Source organism: Schistocerca cancellata, chromosome 5 (assembly GCF_023864275.1).
Source record: "Schistocerca cancellata isolate TAMUIC-IGC-003103 chromosome 5, iqSchCanc2.1, whole genome shotgun sequence".
Classification (NCBI taxonomy): domain Eukaryota; kingdom Metazoa; phylum Arthropoda; class Insecta; order Orthoptera; family Acrididae; genus Schistocerca; species Schistocerca cancellata.
In genome coordinates, this window is record NC_064630.1 from 504,552,650 (window position 1) to 504,578,019 (window position 25,370).

A 25,370-nucleotide genomic window follows, 5' to 3' on the forward strand; every position below is an offset into this window, starting at 1 on the left:
CTAGACCTGTAGTACTGTTAGTTGTTACTGTTGTTGCTTGTCATCCAACTGGAGGGCTCTTTGCTGTGCTGTTATTAGGCTGCTGTGTCATTTCAAGTATGCTAGCCACATTTTTGCCATTCACTTTTGAATGCCATCTACATTCATTTGAATGCCGCACATCTCAGGTGCATTACCTGAAATTTCTACTCTAGTAGACCACATTCAAAATTCACCTTGATGCTGGAGTAGTCTCCTTGTTAGATGTACAGTATTTCCTTCTGCTTTTTTGTTTGGTATATCAGAATCAACATCGGTTTCTGCTTCTGCAGATTTAGCTGAAGGATACATGACAACATCCACAGTGTTTTTATCATCTTCGCCATCACTTGTTCTCAACGCATCAATAATTTCATTGACTGATATGCATCTAGAAATAACAATTACTGCTCAGTTGCTAAAATCTGCCTTCTTACAATGAAACTGTTTGTACACCAATAGCAGGAAAACCTGTCAGGCATAATCAGCAATAAAGCAAAGCACAACAGTAATGGGAATTTGTATAAACTTCCCCATATATTGAAATATAATGTTTAATTATTACACAACACATATTATGATTTAATTTTATATTAGTTACGTGACTGACAACTCACCTTACATGACATGTCGTGAAGCTAAAGACGTAACACCATTGCAGTCAAAGGCTACAACAAAAATGACTTGTTTGTTTAGTTAATTCCTTACATACTTAGCAGAAGTGTGATAGATTTTTACAGCTATAATAAACTGAAACTGCGGTATTCAGTGTTGGCTTACTGTCAAATAAAAATGCACTGTGTATAGAAACAGAATGAACCTTGTAATCATCCCATTCATTTTTGAGGAGGGGGTGGATCAATTTGGAATATAAATCGTGACATTGATTTGCAGCACATTTATTGCATGAAAATGCTTGTTTCTAAGATATTTTAGAGTCTCAGTTATCTCCTCACCGATAAGGGGGAGTGTTATATTTCATGTTCTTAGCGCTTGTTGCATGTGTCACGTGTTCTTGTAATTTAATTGCATCATTTTTAGGTTCTCTAGTGACCCTTGCACATTAAAAGACATATCAAGACGATAAATTCTGTTATGTGAGATGCAGATATGGTGGTTATTAATTTCATTTTTTGGAAGTACAGTGTCTGGTATAACAGCTTAATCTATTGTGCATGGATATTGTTATTTGTTGTGTTGATGGCTTTGTTTTGGTACTATTTTTACTTGAGAGTAATTTTATAAATTAGAAAACTACATAGGTATCTAGTTTGTTGAAGAGATGATCGGAATTATACCATAATACTTATTTCATTCCATTGTTGGCTTTTTGGTACAGCAACCAGTTACAATATTTTTATTTTTTTTAGTAAAAGTAGTCTTGGGTGCAAAATTGTTTTTATTAATACCAATTACGCGTTTCACCCTTGTGAGGAATTGTCAAATTGTGTAAAAATTTAGCAGAAGTAACATCATTCAATTGCCACAACAGGACATAAATAAAAATCATTTGCATAAGGCATGTCAAAAGTCTTACTAGAACCAAAAAGAGTATGTTGTAAACCCAGATCCAAATCAGCATGGTGCAAACAGTGTAGAAACACTGTGTATGCTGCAAATAGAGAGCATTCCTGTGAAACAGGTGTGCTAAGCACTACAGGAAGAGCTACTAACTGTAGTGCTTAGCAGACCTGTTTCACCGGAATGCTCTCTACCTTGCAGTATAAATTTGTAAGTGTGTTTCTATGCTGTCACCACGCTGATCCGGATCTGGTCTTAGCATATATTCTTTACAGTTCCAGTAAGACTTTAGACAAGAAGATGCCTTATCCACATGATTTTTATTTTATGTGCAGTTGTGGTAGTTGATGAATGAAGTTCCTTCTGCTACATTTTTACATGATCTGACGATACTTTACAGGGACAAAATGCATAATTGGTGTTAATAAAAACAATTTTGCAACTGTTACTGTCTTTATTCAAAGAAATATAAATTTATGTGCAAGATGTTAATAATCGCTATTTTTTTACTCGCACTGCATTTCTTTGTCAGCTATTGGATGATAACCATTGGCACTTTTTATGTGGTGCCAGTGATAACCCAGGTACATACAGTAAACTTAAAGCTAGAACATTGACTCATAAATGTAATTACCTGTCACATTTTAAAGTATCTAACACAAGTTGGAACTAGTAACCTAGTTCCCAAACTGACATCTGACATTCATTTTCTATTTCCAGAATATAACTAGTTTCCAACTAATCCCTTCTCAGGTCAGTGGGTAATATGGAGGATGTGGTAACAACTACATGGAAAAATAATTTTCTGCTTGTGTTCCACCAGTTCCCCACTTCCAATTGATTGTTTCATCATCTGCTTCACTAATAATACAATGATTGATTTGTTTGTGTGTGTGTGTGTGTGTGTGTGTGTGTGTGTGTGTGTGTGTGTGCGTGTGCGCGTGCGCGAGTGAGTGAGGGGGGGGGGTAGAGGTAGAGGGGTTTTTTTTTTTTTTCCCCCAGATTCTCCTTGTGTAAATTATACAAATGTTTGTAATGTTATAAAGTAAATGTGTGGAGTCCTAACCTATAACGTTTTTTACAATTTTAACTTTCTGGTCATGCAGTAGCTGATAAATTACTCAGATATGAAATAATTAAAACAGAAGTATCAATAATGATACATTTAAAGTACTTGAACTCATATCACACACACACACACACACACACACACACACACACACACACACACAGGTACATGCATGCACATGCACGTGCAGTTATCTACTTTATAGTGTCAATTTCAAAATAATCTACCATTTTCTCCTGTTTGCAGCTATTGGAGCAGTTCAGGAGTGAAAATCAGAAACTGAAAGATGAGAATGGTGCCTTGATTAGGGTGATCAGTAAGTTATCAAAGTGATTGATCAGTTGAAACAGAAGCTCACAAGCTGTGTTGGAAATGAATAATTTATTAAAGCTAGTGGAATATGCAGCATTTCTCTGTTATGTAGGATGTATTTATTTCAGAAAAACTATACATTCAGTGATTTAAGGGATTCTTTGTAGTTATTTAGGAACTAGATTTGTTTTCCTCACATCATCTGTAATTCATTTCTTAATTTATTATTCATTTTGCAGTATTATAACTAAAGTATTTTGCACTGAATTACTCAGATATAAAGTTAATGCTTTGCTTTGAAATAGAGAAGAAACTTTATCAAAGTTTTGTGAAGCTGAAAGTGGAGGATTGAGCTCAATTTCGTAATTTTGATAAAATTTTTGAGCTCACTCTCCGGCCATGTGTATGATTGTGTGGAAATTTATCAACAAGAAGGAACATAAAAATAGTTTAAATGTTCAAAATGCAGATGGAACTGTATTGTAAACATTGTATGTGTAATTGCTGTCTTAAAAAAGTTATGTTTTAAAATATACTTCAGTTTGTTCACACATTTTAGTTAGCTTTTACAAAAATGGCTTAATGAGAGAGTCCTCCAAAATTTATGTTGTATATACGTGCATCTTTATGAAAACCTGTTGGGTGTTTTATATGCATATAAAGTTGCCAACTGCTGTATTGTTTTAAGTTTGAAACATCTTTTTTTTTTCTAGTCCTCGTTATATCAGTGAATGTCAAGTGTAAATTAATTTTGTAATGTAAATTGTTTTACAATTTCCCTATTTAAAGCATATCATGTGTAGGTCATTAAAACATGTTAAGATGTATCATTTTCTATTGATGTTTACTAATATTGTTGTGATGTTGTTGCATCCATGATATTTAATTACCAAGTCTTCAGAAGGAAACTTGTAATTCAGGCTTTGTCTGCTGTTTGCTAAGTTGAATTTTATAGTTCATTTTATTCATGGATTGTATATTTGTATTAAAATTTAGTAAATAATTTTATTGGTATGTTATGCATGAATGTTTCAGTTACCTTGGTGCTAAATCCATTACAGGTTTTTACACAGTTCTGTTTTCTGTTATTACCATAGAACGATTGAGCTATCAGCAAATAGCTGTGAAAATGTTTTAGATACCTGTGTTGAGTGTCTATTCATCTGATAACAACAGATAGTTAAGTAGACAATGAAGTCTCCTATTTTCGTCTGGTCTGTTAAATTAGTCTGATGGAGGTCTCAGCATGTGACAAATGGGTGAAACAACCTTTTCATATTCTGTTGAATCTGTTCTCAGAATAATTTTATGCACTGGAAAATTTCTGCCATTGTCTGTGTAAAAGTGCCTTGTTTGCTTGTAATATTTGAAATGAAATGTACATTTTTATAGTAAAACATCACTAGAACTTCTAAATAAAACACTTCTCTATGTTTACATAAAGGAATTGATTTCAACTTAATCTTCATGTTTTGCTTAGAACAATCAAATGTAAGATAAGATTGCCAGCTTAGTGGCTATCTGTGCTCCTTCATAGTCTTATTCTAATTTTCTTGTTCTTAAAACATTCATGTGTGCCAGCTATATCAGATGAGACTAATTTGTTTTACACTAGAAGCTGGGCTCTTTCACATTTCACAGCATAAACAATAACAAGAGTGGGGGGGGGGGGGGGGAGAAAGAAAGAACAGTGAATTCATGTTTTTCATACCCGGTATGCTTGTGGATTACAATTCCGGTGACATTTTGAATCTTGAGCCCAAGCAGTAACGGTGGATTTAAAAAAATATTTAAGTGAGAGTTAGGTAGAGAGAACATCATTGGCAGGGCTGTTGCATATACATCGAGAAGCTGGAAGGGTCAAGAGAAGTAGCCTCTGTAATTGTACACTAGAATTATAATTTTAAACATGTAATTAACTTTGACACTAGAACAGGCTGTGGCTAAGCCATGTCTCCGCAGTATCCTTTCTTTCAGGAGTGCTAGTTCTGCAAGGTTCGAAGGAGAGCTTCTGTAAAGTTTGGAAGGTAGGAGACAAGATACTGGCAGAAGTAAAGCTGTGAGGACCGGGCGTGAGTCGTGCTTCAGTAGCTCAGATGGTAGAGCAGTTGCCCGCGAAAGGCAAAGGTCCTGAGTTCGGGTCTCGGTCGGGCACACAGTTTTAATCTGCCAGGAAGTTTCAGCTTTGACACTGTAGAGAGGTTTCATCAATTTTCCCTGTCTTAACAGAGAATTGCAGTTAATAAGAAAACAAGAAACAATAGATAGTCAGCATGTTTATCATTTTAAAATATGTATGAGTGCTATGCCAAATTCCATGCCAAACACTGCAAATATTTTGCTAAACATTGCCCCAATATTTGCTTACTGTCTGTTATAAAATTTTGTTATTTTATACAGGGTGTTACAAAAAGGTACGGCCATACTTTAACGAAACATTTCCCACACACAAATAAAGAAAAGATGTTATGTGAACATGTGTCTGGAAATGCTTAATTTCCATGTTAGAGCTCATTTTAGTTTCGTCAGTATGTACTGTACTTCCTCAATTCACTGCCAGTTGGCCCAATTGGAGGAAGGTAATGTTGACTTCGGTGATTGTGTTGACATGTGACTCATTGCTCTACAGTACTAGCATCAAGCACATCAGTACGTAGCATCAACAGGTTAGTGTTCATCACGAACGTGGTTGTGCAGTCAGTGCAATGTTTACAAATGCGGAGTTGGCAGATGCCCATTTGATGTATGGATTAGCACGGGGCAATAGCCGTGGCGTGGTATGGTTGTATCGAGACAGATTTCCAGAACGAAGGTGTCCCAGCAGGAAGACGTTCGAAGCAATTGATCGGCGTCTTAGGGGGCACGGAACATTCCAGCCTATGACTCGCGACTGGGGAAGACCTAGAACGACGAGGACACCTGCAATGGACGAGGCAATTCTTCGTGCAGTTGACGATAACCCTAATGTCAGCCTCAGAGAAGTTGCTGCTGTACAAGGTAATGTTGACCACGTCACTGTATGGAGAGTGCTACGGGAGAACCAGTTGTTTCCGTACCATGTACAGCGTGTGCAGGCACTATCAGCAGCTGACTGGCCTACACGGGTACACTTCTGCGAATGGTTCATCCAACAATGTGTCAATCCTCATTTCAGTGCAAATGTTCTCTTTACGGATGAGGCTTCATTCCAACGTGATCAAATTGTAAATTTTCACAATCAACATGTGTGGGCTGACGAGAATCCGCACGCAATTGTGCAATCATGTCATCAACACAGATTTGCTGTGAACGTTTGGGCAGGCATTGTTGGTGATGTCTTGATTGGGCCCCATGTTCTTCCACCTACGCTCAATGGAGCACGTTATCATGATTTCATACGGGATACTCTACCTGTGCTGCTAGAACATGTGCCTTTACAAGTACGACACAACATGTGATTCATGCGCGATGGAGCTCCTGCACATTTCAGATGAAGTGTGTGTACGCTTCTCAACAACAGATTCGGTGACCGATGGATTGGTAGAGGCGGACCAATTCCATGGCCTCCACACTCTCCTGACATCAACCCTCTTGCCTTTCATTTATGGGGGCATTTGAAAGCTCTTGTCTATGCAACCGCGGTACCAAATGTAGAGACTCTTCGTGCTCGTATTGTGGACGGCTGTGATACAATACGCCATTCTCCAGGGCTGCATCAGGGATTCCATGCGACGGAGGTGGATGCATGTATCCTCGCTAACGGAGGACATTTTGAACATTTCCTGTAACAAAGTGTTTGAAGTCGCGCTGGTACGTTCTGTTGCTGTGTGTTTCCTTTCCATGATCAATGTGATTTGTAGAGAAGTAATAAAATGAGATCTAACATGGCAAGTAAGCATTTCTGGACACATGTCCACTTAACATATTTTCTTTCTTTGTTTGTGAGGAATGTTTCCTGAAAGTTTGGCCGTACCTTTTTGTAGCACCCTGTATAAATTAATGTATACTTAAAATGTTGCTTCTGATGAATTTAAAATTTTAGTTAGATAACACATATGCAGTTGAATTATGAGTAATAAGATTTCTGTGGTATAAGGTGAAGAATGTGTTGAAGAAATGGGATTTCATAACAACAGGGTTAAAAAAAGATCATCCATGCCTGTGAACAAAGTTCAGTGACAAAAGAAATGCCAGAAATAGATAGATATAACAAATTCAGAAGCAAGAGATGCAGTTCAAAAATTAGAAGTTTTAAAGGATGGGGGAGGGGACAAGAGGGAAGAAGCTATCACTTTTAGTATATGAAGATTAGTACTGGAAAGGAAGGTCAGGTCAGTGACAGAAGCAAACACTGAATTCTCTGATGATATTGGATTCCATTACACCCTTCATGTACAGCCAATCACAGGTACATACAGCACCTACTCTGGCAGAAAGTCATGTAGTTGTGTTTACATCAGTAGACATGGCATGGATTGTATCTAACATGTCTCACCCTTTGATAAAGTATGTCCTGCCAATGGCTAACCTAAAGCAGCAATAGAACAGCGTGTTGGAATAAAGTCATTTTCCTGAATTATATTTTTAACTTTATTTCATGGCCAGTTAGCTAATTTTGTTGTGTTGGTCATTTCAAGCTCATTGTAAATTTAGCATTGCTAAGGTGAGGTTATTGTACCCATGGACAAAATGGTAAGGAATCAAGTTACATCAATAACATTCAAGTTGCTTTAATTAACTGGAAGAATAAGTCGTCATCAGGTAGTAGCCCCAGGTTCCCAGCTGCTGGTGATAAGCCTATTCTAATATTTTATATCCCTGTACAGCTACTAATGGGTCCTGTCCCATAGGAAACCACTTTTGCCAATGTCGTCGTTAACTTTATCGATCCATCTTCTCATTGGCTGTCCGACATCTCTCTTCCCATTTATAGCCATTTGAGTGAATTTCTTGGGGTATCCTGGTTTCTTGAATTTGTTTCACATGACCATACCATCTTAAACTAGATGACGGAGTTTTTCCAGCGTACACAAAATCTACAACTACTTTTGGCTTAGCAAACCAATAAATGGGTATAATTAAGTTGCTTTCCTTGTAAAAACTAGCCACATAATGTTTGAAGATCATCCAGTTTATCACATATCTCCCTGAGGCTCGAGATTAATGACTGATCTAATCCTGATAACGATTGAAACAAAGGGAAATGAAAGAATAATTGTCTATAGTCTGATTAAAATTATTTTATAATTGATGTCTGTCACTTGCTGCTACAGTGTTGACATATCCATTGCCAGCAACTGCTTGTTATAGGCGACACACATGGCGGATCACTTCTCAAATGCTGTTAATGTGTAACGCACAGCAATGTTGGAAGTGTGTGCCAAAAGGTATCACAGAAATGGGGGATGCTCTATTGGCAGCTGATTTTAAGTGAACAATGACTGAAATGTGACAGAGGACATGTTTTGTAGCCCTGAGTTTAAACTCTTGCCCTAACCTAACCACAGCCTTATGATGTACAATGTATATACAGGATCAACAGTTTGCTGCAGAAAAAATAACAATTGCCTTGTTTGTGGCAATTAAAGCTAACCGCTACGAGTAAAGTCAAGACAGAAAATTCCCAGTTTCAGTGCTGAAAGCAAACTAAAATTTCTCACTGTCATTGGTTACCTGAAACTATCCCCACACTGGCTACATATGTTACCAACTGATGAGCAGTCCTGGTTGGCACTTTATTGCATTTTATAGGTGACACAAGCAGATGCAAAACAAAAGAGTAATAGGAAGAAAAATAAGATCAAATACAAAAGTCAATAGTGTTTTGAAAATGATATAGCAAGGAACTACAAGTGAACCAATTCGGCAGCACCAATGGTTTGGACATAATATTGAGCGCTCTGGTTGGAGGAAATCAGCTGTAATGTGTCAAGTGTCAACTATCAAGTAATTTTAATTAAACTATAATGTTATTTCATATTGACATAATTGTCACTGGACAGTAGACTATACCCAACAGATTTGTAGCATTCTGTTATGTAACATGTGTAACTCTCTAGCACTCTATTTAGCATCAATGAGTGACAAAGTGCAGGTATCTTGAATCCAGTCAGTCAAGAACTATGAGAGATTATCATTGATAACACTGTCCAGCAATGAAAATTATTTGGGCCCAAAATTGGATTATTCTTGTGTATTTCCCCCTTGTGAATTCTTTGCTGTGACTATGAGTTTCATATTGTTTGTTTTGTAATTAGTTTGTAATTCATGGTTTTAGACTGCACTTTTGAAGTGTAAAATTTGTTAAATCAAAACGTCACAAAAATCTGTAAATTCAATGAATAATTTTTGCTGTATTTGTTGTGAAATAACATTTTCATCACATAAATTCACTCTGATGCCTTTTATGAAGACTGCCTGTCAGTGCTAGTTGGTATGAAGATAGGGGACCAGGATTAGTTGTGGGTTCCATGTATATGTTATTTTATGGGCATTAAAATTTATTTGTGCCTTTTGCTGTGAACTGTGTTTGGCAGGAGCTTATAAGCTGCTGTTTCTGCTTGTTTCCACGTATGAAGGCAGGATTGTCAATGGAGAAAAGAGGAACGGTTTAATACCCTAACATCTTACCTGCTGTTCAACCTATTCCACATTCTGATAATCTACCAGCTCTTACTCCATCCCAAAATTATGAGCTTGAAGTAGAAAATGAAGAAAACTTGTCAGAACACATGAAGCCTTCCACATCCATGAGTTTGATTCTGACGAAAAATTTGATAACTCCCACAGATGAGTCAAGCGGAATTGAGTGGTCTCTTTCGAGACCTTGGTTTGTGAAAAGAGAAGACAGAACTTCTGGGGTCAAGAATGCAGCAATGGAAATTACTCCAGTGTGATACCAAGGTCTACCTACAGACATCGTCATTGGGATCTTATTCCTTTTTAAGAGAAGAAAAGCAGCGTTGCTGTTTACTGCAACATTAATTTCTTGATGAAACACTTTAAATTGAATCATTATCCAACTCCTGGAAACGATTCATAGACGTCTGAAAGCTTAGTTTCAAAGCTGTATTTCTTCACTTCCTTCTGTTCCTGTTAGTCACGTTGTTCACATGAAAGAGACTTACTGCCAACATGATTGTCCACCACAACTGTTGAACACACATGGAAAATATGTGATGATCTAAAACTCATCAGCGTACTTTTGGGAATGCAACTGGTATACACTAAATAATACTACATTTTATGAATGTGGGGCCATAGGGATGAGAAATCACATTATATTCAAACTGACTGGCTTGCAAGAAATTAAAGGATCCTGCTTCTGACTAAATTTTGGAGGGGAAGGAAGAGGAAGCCTTAAAGAGATCATTCATGGATGTACAGGCAACAAAAAGGTGAAAACTAGGTTGTTGGTGACAGTAATTCTGCAAAAATACCATAAAATACCGTAAAATTCATTTTCTCCACTTGCACATGTCATAGTTGTGATGAACACAGAGAAAGGGCTCTGTCAATATATTTCTGTAATAGAATAAAGGTATTGGGGCCATTGGAATAATGAAGTAATGCTCATAGATTACTGCTGGTCTGTGTGCAGGGCTGCCCCAGGAGCTCAATCGAGAGACTAACCAAAGATGATTTCATAAAGGCATCACATGATTCCTTCTGCCAAGTGCTCTTTCATCAGTTTAGTGTTCTTAGTATGCAACTGTCATTAAAAATATGTCAAGTGGACTTTTGCTGTTGACGGCATATTTAATTAAAATGTGTTGTTTTCTCTTAATCTTTTGAAATAAAATTAGATTAGAAGTACTTTTTGTTCCAGTAGCTCCATAGTGAAGAGATCCTCCAGGCTGTAGACTGTGTCAGAAAAGAATAATACATGAGAAATATTTACAAAGAAAAACAAATATGGTAATGTACTTTCCTCAGATCCCAAGTGTAATAGACATCATGAATCTGAAATGAACCAAAAAAGCCTAAAACTTATTTTCATTTACAAGGTAATAGCAAACTTGTCACAAAACATGTAAATGTTCAATACACTGAGGTGCGTACAATTTTTAGACTGTTTATTGCCATGCATCATCAGACATAAAAATCATTTTGTACTTAGAAAAATCATTTTGTTCTTGTATAAAATGATCACATTACTGGATTGAATTTATACAGAAGTGAGAATATTCACATTTTTTGATATCTGATACTTCCATGTGTTATATTTACAGAAACTAGAGCTAATAAAAATTTCTCTTCTTCAGGGAAACTCATGGTTGCAATGCCAACAACATTAGGACAAAGAGAAATTGCTACTCATGGTACAGATGACATGTCGAGTTTTTGACATGCACAATGAAAAGATTGTTTCACATTTGCCTTTTTGCCAAAGCTTGCTTCAAAAAACAAAACACACACACACACACACACACACACACACACACACACACACACAGTCACACAAGCAAGCACACGTGACCAGCAACTCGGGCCCGATTTGTTGGAGATAGTTATCGTGTGTTGAGTGAAGTGTGCTTGCTTGTGATTTTTGTGTGTGTGTGTGTGTGTGTGTGTGTGTGTGTGTGTGTGTGTGTGTGTGTGTGTGTCTTCTTTTTGAAGAACGCGTTGGCTGAAAACAAATTATGTAACAGTTTTTTTCATTGCGCCTGTCCACAACTCAATGTGTTATCTTTACAGTGAGTAGCAATCTATCCTTTTCCTGTTTTTGTTGATATCCTTGTCATATTCATTTGTCTCAATCCAAAATTATTATGAGTTAACTCACTAAGTGAAAGGCACATTTTAAAACAGTTCTTTTGTTGTGCAGTGTAACCATTGATAGAACAGTTAAATGTTCCCAGAGGAGGAATGTTTGGTGTGTTCTCAATAATGCATAAGGATTACCGACTTCTGTAAATCTCACCTAATCTTGACAAACTAGTATGGAATTCTCTCTCCTTTTTCCTTAAATGAACTGTAGTTTAGCACGGTTTCCTACTCCTTTTATGAATATTCTTTCACTATCTTGAAGGCTCTCTGGTACTTTTTTTTTTTTTTTTTTTTTTTTTGTCCCCTTTGTGATTGATCTCCAGCATGCTTTCATTTCCATGCTAGAAAAATGTGCACTGTTTTACTGTATCTCAGGAACCACTGTGGAACTTCCTCTTGAAACATGTGCAGTCAAATCTCTCACAAAATAATGTGGAACAGCTACATCTATTTTCCACAAGCTAACTTGTGCATCGCTATTCCTTCCTCTCTTTTTCTTTTAGAGTTGATAATGATATTTCAGGAGACTGGCCTTTGGATGTGATGTGGTTTCCTCGCCCACACCACACATCCTACACTTGGGGTGTCGTCCTATTATCCCCATTGTATGTAGGTGTTTTTTGAAATTCCCATGGCCTGTCAATAGCCCAACCATGAGTTTCATTTCTCTCCTGTTCAAGCCCAGGTTTGAGAGACATCTCCTAGAACATGGCTTCGGCATTAATACCTTGCCATGTTTTTGCTTTGGGACTGCAGCCCAATATTCTGCATGCTGTTTCCTCGCCCAGTCTTGTAATTTTACTTTGATCATCGCCTTGGTGATTGTCAGGACATGTTATGTTCCAATAAATCGTATCATCACCCTTATCCTGGCCAACCTATTGGCTTGCTCATTGCCACTAATTCCTGAGTGACCAGAGACACACAATAGGTTTACCCTCTTGCTTTCCCTAGCTCCACAAGGATGTTGTGGCATACTACCATGATCTTTGATCTTGTTGCAGAGGCTGCCAGGGCTTTCAGGGCTGCTTGGCTGTCTGAAAAAATGAAAATGCTACGAACTCTGTAGCACCTCCGCAAATTCTCCTCCATGCACACCCTAATTGCAGATTTTTCTGCTTGAAACACAGTGGCCGTCTTCCCTAGAGCCTTGGCTGCAATCCTTATACCCTGGCCCCAACACGCTGGACTGTTTCCGAACCATCAGTGAACCAGATTATGTCGAAATTTGTTCTCCCTGAGCTATCTGCTTCCAATTACTACAACGGGAGTTATTCAGTCGGGCAATATTTCCTGAACCATACCTATGTCTAGCTTACTCAGTATTTTAGTGTGAGATCCTGGATACACCACTGAGTTCCACCAGTTTTTGTCAGTCTTTAACCTGTGTGGTCCAGCTGCTGCCTTCATCTTTACCCTCAGGTGTAATGGAGTCATGTCCAGCATGGTTCCCATCCCAGCAGTAGTTGTGCTGCTAATTTCGCCTGTAATGGCTAAGCAGGCTAATCTCTGCACCTTAGCAAGCTCCTTAGCAGCTACCTGCTGTTCTACCTTTTTCCACCACACTGTAGCCCCATAAGTGATCAGAGGTCTTACTACTGTGGTGTATATCCAGTACATACTCTTGGGGCTTATGCCCCAGTTTTTACCACAAGCCTTCCTGGTACTCATTAGAGTACCTTACGTCTTGGAACAGGTGCTCCTTATGTGAGAGGTCCATGATAGTTTCTCATCCAGGGTTATGCCTAGATATTTCACTATCCCCTTCACTGGTAGAGTTTCATCAAGAAGCTTGAAATTCCAATGTGTGTGTTGGATCTGCTTCCTCGTAAATGGTACAACAGTAGTCTTCTTAGGACTGACCCTTAAATCCTGATTCCTGCACCAATTTTGCACAATGTTCAATGCTCCTTGTGCCATAGCTCTGAGTGTACTTGAAAATTTGCCAAGTATTACTGTGAAAAGATCATCTGCATATCCCTGGCAAAAGTACTGCTAGAGTTTAATGCTAGAATGAGTTCATTCACCACAAGGTTCCACAGTAGAGGGAACAGGACCACTCCTTGTGGGCAGCATCTGGTGGTGTTGTTTAACATATTTTCTTGCATCATGGTGGCTTCTACCTTTGTACCACTAAGCATGGCTCTAACCCACCTGCAAATGGTGGTCTCCAAACAATGCACCTCTGCTGCCTTATCCATGGATTCCAAGGTCGTGTTGCTAAAAGGCCCCTTCGATGTCCAAGAGAGCAATTTCCTGAAAATGTAGTGCTTCCTCTATCTTCCCAATGTGGAGTGCAGTTGAGCTCAATTTTCCTGGATGCTATGCATGTTGGTTTGTGTGTAGAGGAAACCTAGTTAACCTCCTATCCCTAACATGCAGGTTGACCAGTTTTTCTAATGTTTTAAGAAGAAAGGAGGACAGACTGATTGGTCTCATATCCTTGGGCTCGGTATTATCAATTCTCCCTGGCTTTGGAATAAAGACAACCTTCATTGCCCTCCAGACATTAGGAGCGATTCCTGCTGCTAACCCTAAATAACCTGCATAGGAATCTTATTAAGTTCACTCCTGCTTGTTTCAGGAGCACTGGAAATATTCCGTCTGGGCCAGGTGACTTGTACAGTTGAAATGTTCCCTCTGCCAATTGGATTTTACTATGGTCAACACATTCTCTGGCAGATTCCCAGTTCTCCCTTCAAATACCTGAAAATTGATATCTCACAGGGATCTTGTCCTGTCTATGTTGTCTATCAGAGTACATTGAGGAAAATGAGTTTTGAGGAGTAGTTTCTCCAGTGTTTCATGTGCTGTGCTTGTATACTCCTCATCCTCTTTCCTTAAAGTTCCTCCTAGAGTAGTTGGTATCTTAGTGAGGATTTTGTGATGTCTGGCATGAACAATTATACCCTCTACCTCCTCGCAGAATACCTTCCAGGATGCTTGCTTAATTGCAAGATTGTATTTGACAAGGACCGATATTCTGCCCATTGTCCTTTCCTTCTCGCAAAGTTAAACAGTCTTCAAACCTGTTTCCTCTGTGATTCCAGGTTGTTGTTCCACCAAGATACATTCCTATTTGTGCACTATGGTGATTGAGCAGTTGTCATGGTATGAGGTCATGCTGCCTCCACAAACTCTACTGGATTCCATATCGGAGTACTGACTTCTAATGGGCTTGAATTGAGGTCCCTCCTATATGCCTCCCAGTATGTTTTCCTTGGATTCCTATAGGACATGGTCTGTCTAATGCCCATTTCAACCTCGAACTTAATATATGTGTGGTCTGATGAGGAAGGCTCTAAAGCCACATGCCATTGTTTGACACAACTCCCCATCAAAGTGGAACCAAAGGTTATGTCAGTTACCTCTTCCCTTCTTATACTCCTAAATGTAGGTTCCTTGCCCCTAATGAGGATCTCCAAGTTATTAGCTAGAAGAAATTCTAGGAGGTTCTCACCTCTACTGCTGGTTTTCGTGCTGCCCTACACTAAGTTGTGGGCATCAGCATCTCATCCAACCAATAGATGGTTGCCCTGTTGTACACAGGCTTAGTCAGTCTTCCCACCTCCTGAGGAGGAGGAGCACTAGGCCATTGCAAACTCTCTCGTGATACCTTCCTCACATTGCCGCATCCTGATGGTCACTAAGTCCCTGGAACAAAAGTTCACCATTGGCATGAAGGGGATTCCATTTTTTTTACATAAATGCACCTTCTGGAGTTTCTTATATTTTTAGCATAAACCAGCTTACCTCCAGTGCTGCCGAGGCCCGATACAGCCCCTTTATATAAATAGAGCTCCTGAATCAGGGCCACATCCACTTCTTGTCTTCCCAGAAGACGACTCAGAGCAGCAGTGGCCCCTTTACTGTGTTGCAAATTTATCTGCAGCACATTTAGTCTCCATATTGCCACCATTGTCACTTCTGATGTCTTTGATTATGCTGATGGCAACCTGTGAGAACCCAAAGAATAGTCTCAGGTCCTGTTCCCGCATTGCCTTCAGGGACTTCTCTCCAACTTCTACCACAGGTTTTTGGCGTTTGGTGCAACCTTCCAGTTGATTACCTTCCAATACTCTGTAGAGACTTTTGGGTTTTGAGACCCTATTTTCTCAATCAGAGTCTCTGCCACTGTCTTTACCAGCAGCTTTGCATCCTCCCACAGTGATATTAGGGGCACCTTTTCCTTAATCCAGTCCACTGTACTCACCTCCTCACAGACAAAGATAAGAGCACCATGATCCAGATAGACTCTTTTGAATTTGGGTCCTGGACCAGCGACCTAACCAATCTTCTCAATGAGAGCCATCTGCGCGAGCTGCTCCTGCTGTGAGGTGATGTTGACCAGTGGATAGCCTTGCTGGATAACTGCCATCCTAAAAACTGAAACTGCAGTACTGTAGGTCTGTTTCCCTATTTCTTGCCTCTGCTTTTTCTGGATTCGATTATTCTGAGAAGTAAGAGTCTTATATTCCTCCCTTGTTCTCTTATTGCCTGTCCTCACTGTAGAAGAGGTTTGTACACCCCCTTCGCCCTGGGACAGTCTTTTCTTGGAGGTCTTGGGCTCAAGTCCTTTTAGTTCCCTCCACTTTTGTTTAGGAAGCCACTCCTTTCTTTCCTTCAGCTTTTGTTCTCTAAGAAGTTTCCTCCTCTGAGCCCTAGACAAGTCTTTGATCTTAATCTGGTCCAACATCTTAGTAACCATTCCCACTTCTTGAACAGGTCTGTCCCCCTGTTCAGCTGAGGGGATGTTTTCCATTGGTTTCAGCCCCGATGTTCGATTGTCTGAGGACTCAACTTGCCCCTCAGATTGCTTTTTTTTTTTTTTTTTTTTTTTTTTTTTTTTTTTTTTTTTTTTTTTTTTTTTTTTTGCCCCCACAATAGTAGGGGATCTAATTGGTCCACACTACGGAAACATCACGCGGTGCAAGGCTAATTACTCAAGGAGGTTGCCCGGTATCCCTGAGGCTCCATTCACAACACATCTTCTCATGTGCCACGCACCCCTCAGCACAGATTGCATCACACCTTGGGTTTGGTATTGAGGAGTTGGGAAAGGACAAGGAATGGATGTGAGATGACAAGTCATTGTGAGACACGTGCTGTCTGGTCCACCAGCCAAGACCTTACTGACGGTAGGTTCCCACAGCCAGCATAGCCCTTAGCTTCACGCGAACACACAAACCTCCCCACACACACAGGCAGTGCTACTTCAAGGTGGTGTCACCCGGAGGGGTGTAGATGGACTACTCATCCTAAAAATTCCTCCAATGAATCTTCCCTAGGCATCTGCCTTTCCTACATGTAGTTTTATGTCATTGTTATACTTTTAGCTGCTCTGCATACATACTTCCAAATATTTAACCCATGTGAGTTTTTTCAGTAATTGGCAATTGTGTAATCCGACATACTCCCAACTTCAAAGAGGCCACCCTTTGTTATGGAGAAGAGAACCCAATGACTAGTATGTGAAAAATTGCTCATACTATGGGCTTCAGTAGAGCTCATTTTGTCCATTGTTTGTGTACTTTGAAACAGGAGGTTTGAAACTGATCCGATCTTTAAACTTACTTACATCCAAAACAGAAAATTTCCCGACACAGCTTCCTTATGAGAACTTTTTCTACTAAATCCCCTCTAAAGTGCCTAGAAGCCTGTAATAGGAATTGTGAAACAGTCTGTGTGCTGTGAATAGTAATGATCCCGTAACACTCCCATGGAGTACTTTCTTAGCTAGTTCTACTTATGAAGATATCTTTCTGTTAAGAGAGACATGCTGTATTCTATTTGCTAGGAACTCGTCAACTGTATCACAAAGTTGGTCTCATCTTCTGTATGTTTGTTTGGGGCTTGTGGATGACAGAACAAGCTGTGCTTTACACGACGGTTGTTAGCACAACACTTCTTGATTCCTACAGAGATTATATGTCCCAAACGATCACAATACATGAACATAAAATTGTGTTCCAAAACTACCATCAGATTGACATCAGCACTGTAGTCTTATAACTGTTAATACTTGATGTATCTTCTTGAAATTTACCTGCACTTGTTTTCAGTCCATAGAAATTCTTTGATCGTTGAGTAAATTGTGACACTGCTGCTAGAAGAGGGGCAAGATTCTTCACATATTTTGTGTACAGTCTTATAGGTTTTACATTGGGCAAATTCACCTGTTTGCCGTAAAGTGATTTTAGTTAGTATTATATCCTGTGGTCACAATCATTTTAGAATTTGTGTGACAACTGAAAGCAGGAATAGAATCTTCCCCTGTAAAACGTCTACAGAAAAAAGAATTTAGTGACAAGGACTTTTCTTTGTCAGCATATATTTCTATGCCAGGATGGTCAATGAATTACTTGATTAATGGCTTTGATCCCTTTACTGTCTTAGCATCAGGAGAAAACAGTGAAAAATGTTTTGTCAGATTGATAAACAGACTTCTTCTTTCAAATCTGTTGAATGGTTTATTTATGGCTCTCCTTGTGCTCATTTTTTCTCTGTACTATTTTTGTTTGTCAACAAGGCTTTGACTATGTTTAAATCTGTGGTGGAGTTCTCTTCACTTTTGGAGCAACTTCCTGATATGGCTGTTGAACCCCAGGGGGTTTTCCCATCTCTCATAACATTCCTTTACACATACCTGTGTAAGATGTATTTTACAATACTCCTCCATTTTGTACAGTTTTAGTCGTTATTTCCAGTCTTGAAGTAGAATGTTTGATGTTGACTTCTCAGGTAATGTATCTTTCTCAGTATCTTTCTTAACAATCTTACTGACAGACATAATCAGTGATGCTTTAACACCTTCTTGGTCACCGACTCCCTGTTCTGTGCTAAGTGAACTGAAAAATTCAGGCCTTTTGCAGCCACGACATCTGAGACATTACCCCGATGAGTCATTCTGTGAGTAATTGTTCAAGATACTCGTTTTTCTTGGATAAAGCATTTAGATAATCATCACACAAATAACTGCCCCTACCACCTACCCCACTCACTTATTTCCCATCCCATAGCTGGTAAACTGAAATTTTCCGTCTAATACTATAAAATGACCTGGAAGTGTGCTTTGAGGGGTGGCGGTCTATAAATGCACCTAATTACCATGTTTGCTTCACGTTTCACTTTGCCTTCATTAAAGTTATTTTGCATTCAGAATCTGTCCTAACCACACTGGATATTACTATATTATGTATGGCTATAATTATGCCTCCACCAGCTGCCTGTTTCTGTGATATACATTTCAAGTGGAAATGAAAATTTTGTTGCTGTTCATTTCTGGTTTCAGCCAGCTTTATGCACTATGTGGGCATTATTACAGTTTATAAGTGATATAGTTCTGGGACATTTCCACATATGCTCATATAGACAACTAATATTACACATACATGTTCTTACTCAATCTGAAATGATGAACAGTACCCTCTGTAACTAATGGGGTTGAGATCTCCCATTTCCAAAAAATGTTACACAATTTTTCATCAAGTTGGTGAATAGCTTTCTCCATCCTGAGTGGGGTAGGGAAACAAAGCAAAGCAATAATAAAAAAAAGTTGCTCTCTCATGCCCTACTAGCTGCTTACTGCATGTAATGCAAACTAAAGTTCAGAAATAGAGTGAGTATGAATGTAATGTTAAGGGTCGCATAGTGTAGAAATCGAGGTGTTACTGATACATTAGTGCTGTACTGGCTTCTTTCTTTCCCACTGTATTTCTGCGAGTATGACAAGTCTGAGAATGGTGGCACTGTGATCGCTTCCTACCCTTTGACTTGTTCCTTTACTGAAATGTGCAGAGATGTTATACAATTCGTGACTTAGTACGGAAATTGAGTGCACGATCTTACTGTTGTAATGTAGGGTTGACAGGATGAAGGGATTGCTTGTCAGGTTCAGATGGCCTGTAATGAAATTGTTTTGTGAGCCTGTGGAGGGTGTAAGATGAAAATAAAGTGCTGCCATATATAAATTACAAATGTGCACTATTATATGAAAAGTGATGTTAGGTAAAGGTTTAAAGCAGTAGTCATCTTTGAGACGAAAAACATACCAAGTTTATCCACTGTAAATATAGTTGTATTCTTGTTTATTCCATCTCGGCTGTGAGAAAACGCAAGTGCAGTCAAACAAAAACATCACTGTGACCAGAAAATGCGCTATTTGTCTATACTTTTAGTAATGGCAAATTGTGCTTATAGGCTAATAACGAGTTTGTAACTAATCATATATTTCGGTAACTTTTTCGAAGACTGCTGTAAATCTATTTTAGTAATTCATCACTGTTTAGAGGCTACACTTTTCTAGTACCATCGCCACTGACTCAGTTATGTGTCAAAAGTGTGTATATAACTATGTTATTTTTAGACGTTCACTGAACAGAGATTAAATATGAAACAATTTTACAGCAGTCATCAATAAAGTATTACACACACACACTCACTCACTCACTCTCTCTGTCTGTCTCTCTCTCTCTCTCTGTCTCTCTCTCTCTCTCTCTCTCTCTCTCATAGATATATACATAAATATTTATGTATATACATACGCACACACTTAGAACAATTCATAAACAGAACAATAATCATTGCTAACTAGCCAGTCATTGTATTGGTACATAATAGTAGTCATTATTAGTGGTTGGTAATATAGCAGCAATGCTGCAGATCCTTGTAACACTTTTGTATCAAGTCTCCGAGCCTACATAGGCAGGAGGTTTGGAGGAGATGTCATAGGACCCAGTGTCAGCTGTAAAGCAAATATACAGAGCTCATTTCCAATCTGTAGTGCACACCTGATTTATTAAGGGATTCCAGTAATTCCCTGCCCAACACCATCACTACACTTCCAACTATGTTTGACAATGGCCAATTTCCACTGTATCCTATGCAGCAGACACAATCTTTATCAATCTTTACCTGCTTTCAACTATACAAGAAGAAATACTCTTGCAACTCAAACAGTCACTAGATACCATCTAGTACTGTTGTTATGCTACTTGTGGCTATCCCTCACTTGTCAAGGACACAAATATTACTGATTATTTTCAGCAGCAGCTAATTCAAATTAAGACTTGTGACTGGTGCTTTGGTAGCGTGCAAATACACTACAAAGGCTGATAGTACCCCATTAATACTCACAAAATACATAAACATTTAAGAGAAATGAAAATGCGTCCTGAACACAGACACTAAATAAATAGCTACAGATCACTTCAAAGTGCTGCTTCTGCTACTACTTCTGGCTACTGCTCATGCCTGGTCCTAGATCACTGCACTGCAAATAGGTTACATTATATAACCATTTGCAGAATATGCAGAGATATTGGAAAAATAAACACTGTTCAACACAAATAGACAGTAACTGTTCACTCCTTCACAGAAGAATGTAGGAAAGTGTCTGAACTGCATTTTGCATACAAACCAGGTGCTGCTGCTAATGACAGCTGCTTGCTGTTCTAAATCTGTACTATTACTGCATAGGCAACATCTCTGAAGAATACGCAGCAAGCTCCAGACTTCATAAACATTGCGTGAGGAGTCTGTTCGTAAAATAATGTTTGATAAATTTTGCTGTTGGATTAACACAAACTTGCATATGTCAGGTTTTGGGAACAATATTTTAAGATTTAGCAGGCTTTTGAAACTTCATAAGATTTTGTTATATGTGCACAGGGATAACATGGGTGTAGGAACATGCTATTAGAATTCAAGTTTCATAAAAAGAGGATATTATGGATTTTGGAATCCTCTAAATTTATGTTCAACTATTACTTCAACAGTTGTTGACACACTACAGAATGACATGTTGACAGCACTCATGGCACCAAAAATTCCATGAGATGGAAGTGGCAAGAATAAATAAATTGTTGTATAATCAGTACTGAGCAAGCAACATAAAGACGTCTGTTGGAAATCAGCTCATCTCAAAACGCTCTGTCATAATTAATAGGTTGCTTCTGGCTCTAATATTGGTTGTACCCAGTTACTTTTATGTTTAAACCTGTCCATACACCCACCACTTTGAGTGCTGCAGTGTCAGCCTCACTTGTATGTACGAGGGTTATTCCAAAAGTAAGGTCCGATCGGTCGCGAAATGGAAACGACTATGAAAATCCGATAAAGCTTTGCACAGATGTGTTGGGTAGTGTCTCTAGTATAACCCCAGTTAGCATCACGCCGCTCTTCTCATTTCTGAGCTCGCAGTGAGTGCGTAAAGATGTCTAGAAAATAGTGTCTGCCGCCAAGTATGAGGGCCTGGTGAGAAATTTCGCCTGAAGCTATGCAGCTAACATTACATAACTGTCGTGCTGTTTCTTCTTCAAGACAATTCTCAGCCGCATTCTGCAGGGGCAATGAAGATGCTCCTGCATCGTTTTCAAATGGAAATGTGAGATTACCCACAATACAGTCCGCAATTGTCTCCCCCTGAGTTTCATCTCTGGTCACATGAACCGCTGTCTTTGACGACAACATTTTGACACAGACAACGAGGTGTAGGCCAGCGTGGAGAATTGGCGGAAAGCACTGGCGACTGCCTTCTATGATGAGGCTATTGAAAAGTTGGTACAATGCTATGACAAAAGTCTAAGTCAGAACGGCGACTACGTAGAGAAGTAGCTGAAAGGTGTAGCTAATTGTTACAAGTAAAACATTTCTGATGTTCACTGTGGTTTCAATTTGGCAATCAATCGGACCTTACTTTTGGAATAACCCTCGTATATCAAGTTCTGCTGATGTTACATCAGGTGTTCCAAAGAATTTGATGGAAAGAATACACTACAGGTTTTTAGTTTCGAATCCAGTAAGTTATCAGCATATTAACCAAATTACCTATTACCATAAGGACTGTTAACTTGCCACAAAATCTGGGTGTCACACATGAATCAAAGAAAAACATTGTAGTCATTGTAGGCTTGTGTCTGCATATGTACGGATGGATATGTGTGTGTGCGTGAGTGTATACCTGTCCTTTTTTTCCCCCTAAGGTAAGTCTTTCTGCTCCCAGGATTGGAATGACTCCTTACCCTCTCCCTTAAAACCCACGTCCTTTCGTCTTTCCCTCTCCTTCACTCTTTCCTGATGAAGCAACCGTTGGTTGCGAAAGCTTGAATTTTGTGTGTGTGTTTGTGTGTCTATCAACATACCAATGCTTTCGTTTGGTAAGTTACATTATCTTTGTTTTTAAAAACATTGTAGTGGTAGACTATAATGTTGGGGGCATGGCACTAGCCAGTTGTTGCAGAATGGATAGATAGAGGTCCTGTACTGTTCTCAAGGGAATCTGATCCTATTCCTCCAACAAAATAATGGAAAGTCAGCCAATGATAATGGAGGTGAATAGTGGTCTCACACTTTTCTTTCGTAAGTAGACCACAAAGGCTCAATAATACTGAGATCTGGTGACTTTGGTGGCCAGAAGAGATGTGACAAATTATTCTTGTGCTCACAAAACCAGTCCCAGATAGTGTGAGCTGTGTGAACATGGGTCCTGTCATCTCAAAACAAGTCATCACCATTGGGGATTAAACATTGTACCATGGATTTGACCTGATCAGCCAAAATGGCCACATAATCATTGGCAGTAACGTGACCTTGAAAAGCAACCATGGGGCCCATGGAATACCATGATATAGCCGCCCTTATCATCACTGAATGCCTGCCGTGTTTCACTCATGGGGCACAATCTCAGCAAGAAGGTGTGAACAGAAATTACAATGAAATGAACACCCTTAGCTGCTTACAGGTGTTGACATACGTCATCGGGGACAGATGAAAATGTGTGCCCCGACCGGGACTCGAACCCGGGATCTCCTGCTTACATGGCAGACGCTCTATCCATCTGAGCCACCAAGGACACAGAGGATAGGGCGACTGCAGGGATTTATCTCTGGCAGCCTCCCGCGAAACCCACGTTCTCAACGTATTGTCCCGCACTACATTCGTAGTGCCCCCGCCCATTATACATATGTCAACGCCTGTAAGCAGCTAAGGGTGTTCATTTCATTGTAATTTCATTCTAACAAGCTACATGGTCACCGATGGTATCTGTCCAAAACAACAGATACCACTTAGCATAAATATATAGAGTAGGCTCACCAGCCACTTGACCGTCTTCTTCTTCTGTGCAAATGCACAAACAGTGCGCGAACTCTTACGGGAATCGGTAACGCGCTGCGAGTAATGAGTATAATGGGCGGGGCCACTACGAATGTAGTGCGGGACAATACTTTGAGAATGTGGGTTTCGCGGGAGGCGTGCCAGAGATAAATCCCTGCAGTCGCCCTATCCTCTGTGTCCTCGGAGGCTCAGATGGATAGAGCGTCTGCCATGTAAGCAGGAGATCCCGGGTTCGAGTCCCGGTCGGGGCACACATTTTCATCCGTCCCCGTTGACGTATGTCAACGCCTGTAAGCAGCTAAGGGTGTTCGTTTAATTGTAATTTCATTCTAACGAGTTGCATGGTCACCGATGGTATCTGTCCGAGAGAACAGATACCATCTTAGTATATATATAGGTGTGAACAGTGTGAATCAAGGCTCTTCTGACCAAATTACTTCCTACATTACTCCATAGTCCAGGTTTTATGGCTTTGGCATCATATTTTCCTGGTATAGCTATTTGTATGAATGATGAATATTTTGGAAATCCAGCTCATCCTGCAATTCCCAGCTTACGGAGCTCCCTTTGTGTTGTTTTGGTGCTAACAAGGTTTGTGAGTGCAACATTCAGTTCTGCAGAGACTTTTGCAGCTGTTGTCCTATTATTTTTTTGTTCACATTCTCATCAATGACTTTGTGTCACATTCACTGAACGTATTAGGGGCGTTCAAAAAGAAATGAGCAGGAGGCATAATTACAAAACCAGTACCTGTAAGTTAGAAGTATTGACTCTGGCTGTTGACACATGTCTCACAGTGGCACAAAGCGGTGAATGGCTGTCTCGTAAAATTCCCGGGGCTGCAATGTTAATCAGTTCCGCACGTACAGCTGGTCATCGTCATCCGAGGTGAATTGTTTGCCCCCCTCAGAGCCTTTTTAAGGGGACTTTGGCTTTCACTGTCACTCGGCAGTACTGGGTAATGAGTGCATCCACCAGCTGGACAATGTCATCGGTAATGAAATGTGGTGCATCATCGGCTAACGATGTCCGTCCGCCGGCCGGTGTGGCCGTGCGGTTTTAAGCGCGTCAGTTTGGAACCGCGTGACCGCTACGGTCGCAGGTTCGAATCCTGCCTCGGGCATGGATGTGTGTGATGTCCTTAGGTTAGTTAGGTTTAAGTAGTTCTAAGTTCTAGGGGACTGATGACCTCAGTAGTTAAGTCCCATAGTGCTCAGAGCCATTTGATGCCCGTCCTGCCCTGAAGTGCTTGTGTCATGCCTTGACCCTTGCAAGGGTCATGCAGTGTTCGCCGTACACTTGTGACATTTGTCAATGAATGTCCATTCCTCCTACGCCTTCCGCTGTCAGAAAACGAACACCACCTCTTTGCTCTTCTTTTGATGCCTCCATGTCCCTGTTCACAATGCAACTGGCAGTGTTGGATGATTGATGCATGCTGCTGCTAGCTCTGTGTAGTTAGGTCTCGAGCACACATGCCCTCTAGTGACGGGCTGTGAACTTCCACGCTGTGAGCTAATGGGTGAGTTATGGTAGCCAGAGGAATCATGATACCTTAAAAAGAAACGTGTACATTACCATTATTTGC

The 25,370-nt window shown here is 39.7% G+C and overlaps 1 protein-coding gene and 1 non-coding gene across 6 annotated transcripts in view; one reads left to right on the forward strand and one right to left on the reverse strand.

The window, feature by feature from the left end:
- The window catches only part of LOC126188892 (protein phosphatase 1 regulatory subunit 12C-like), a 385,917-nt gene extending 381,560 nt beyond the window's left edge, over positions 1 to 4,357 (forward strand). For all 5 annotated transcript variants that reach the window (XM_049930575.1, XM_049930576.1, XM_049930580.1 and 2 more), the window contains one exon: positions 2,855 to 4,357. Coding sequence is in view for 1 of the 5 variants with exons in the window: in XM_049930576.1 (XP_049786533.1) it covers positions 2,855 to 2,941 (87 nt within the window). In the remaining 4 variants the exon portion in view is untranslated. The remainder of the gene's footprint in view (positions 1 to 2,854) is intronic.
- A 19,088-nt stretch (positions 4,358 to 23,445) lies between these two features.
- Positions 23,446 to 23,519, reverse strand: Trnat-ugu (transfer RNA threonine (anticodon UGU)). Its single transcript has one exon. It is a non-coding gene; the product is annotated as a tRNA-Thr (tRNA).
- Between the last annotated feature and the right edge of the window lie 1,851 nt (positions 23,520 to 25,370).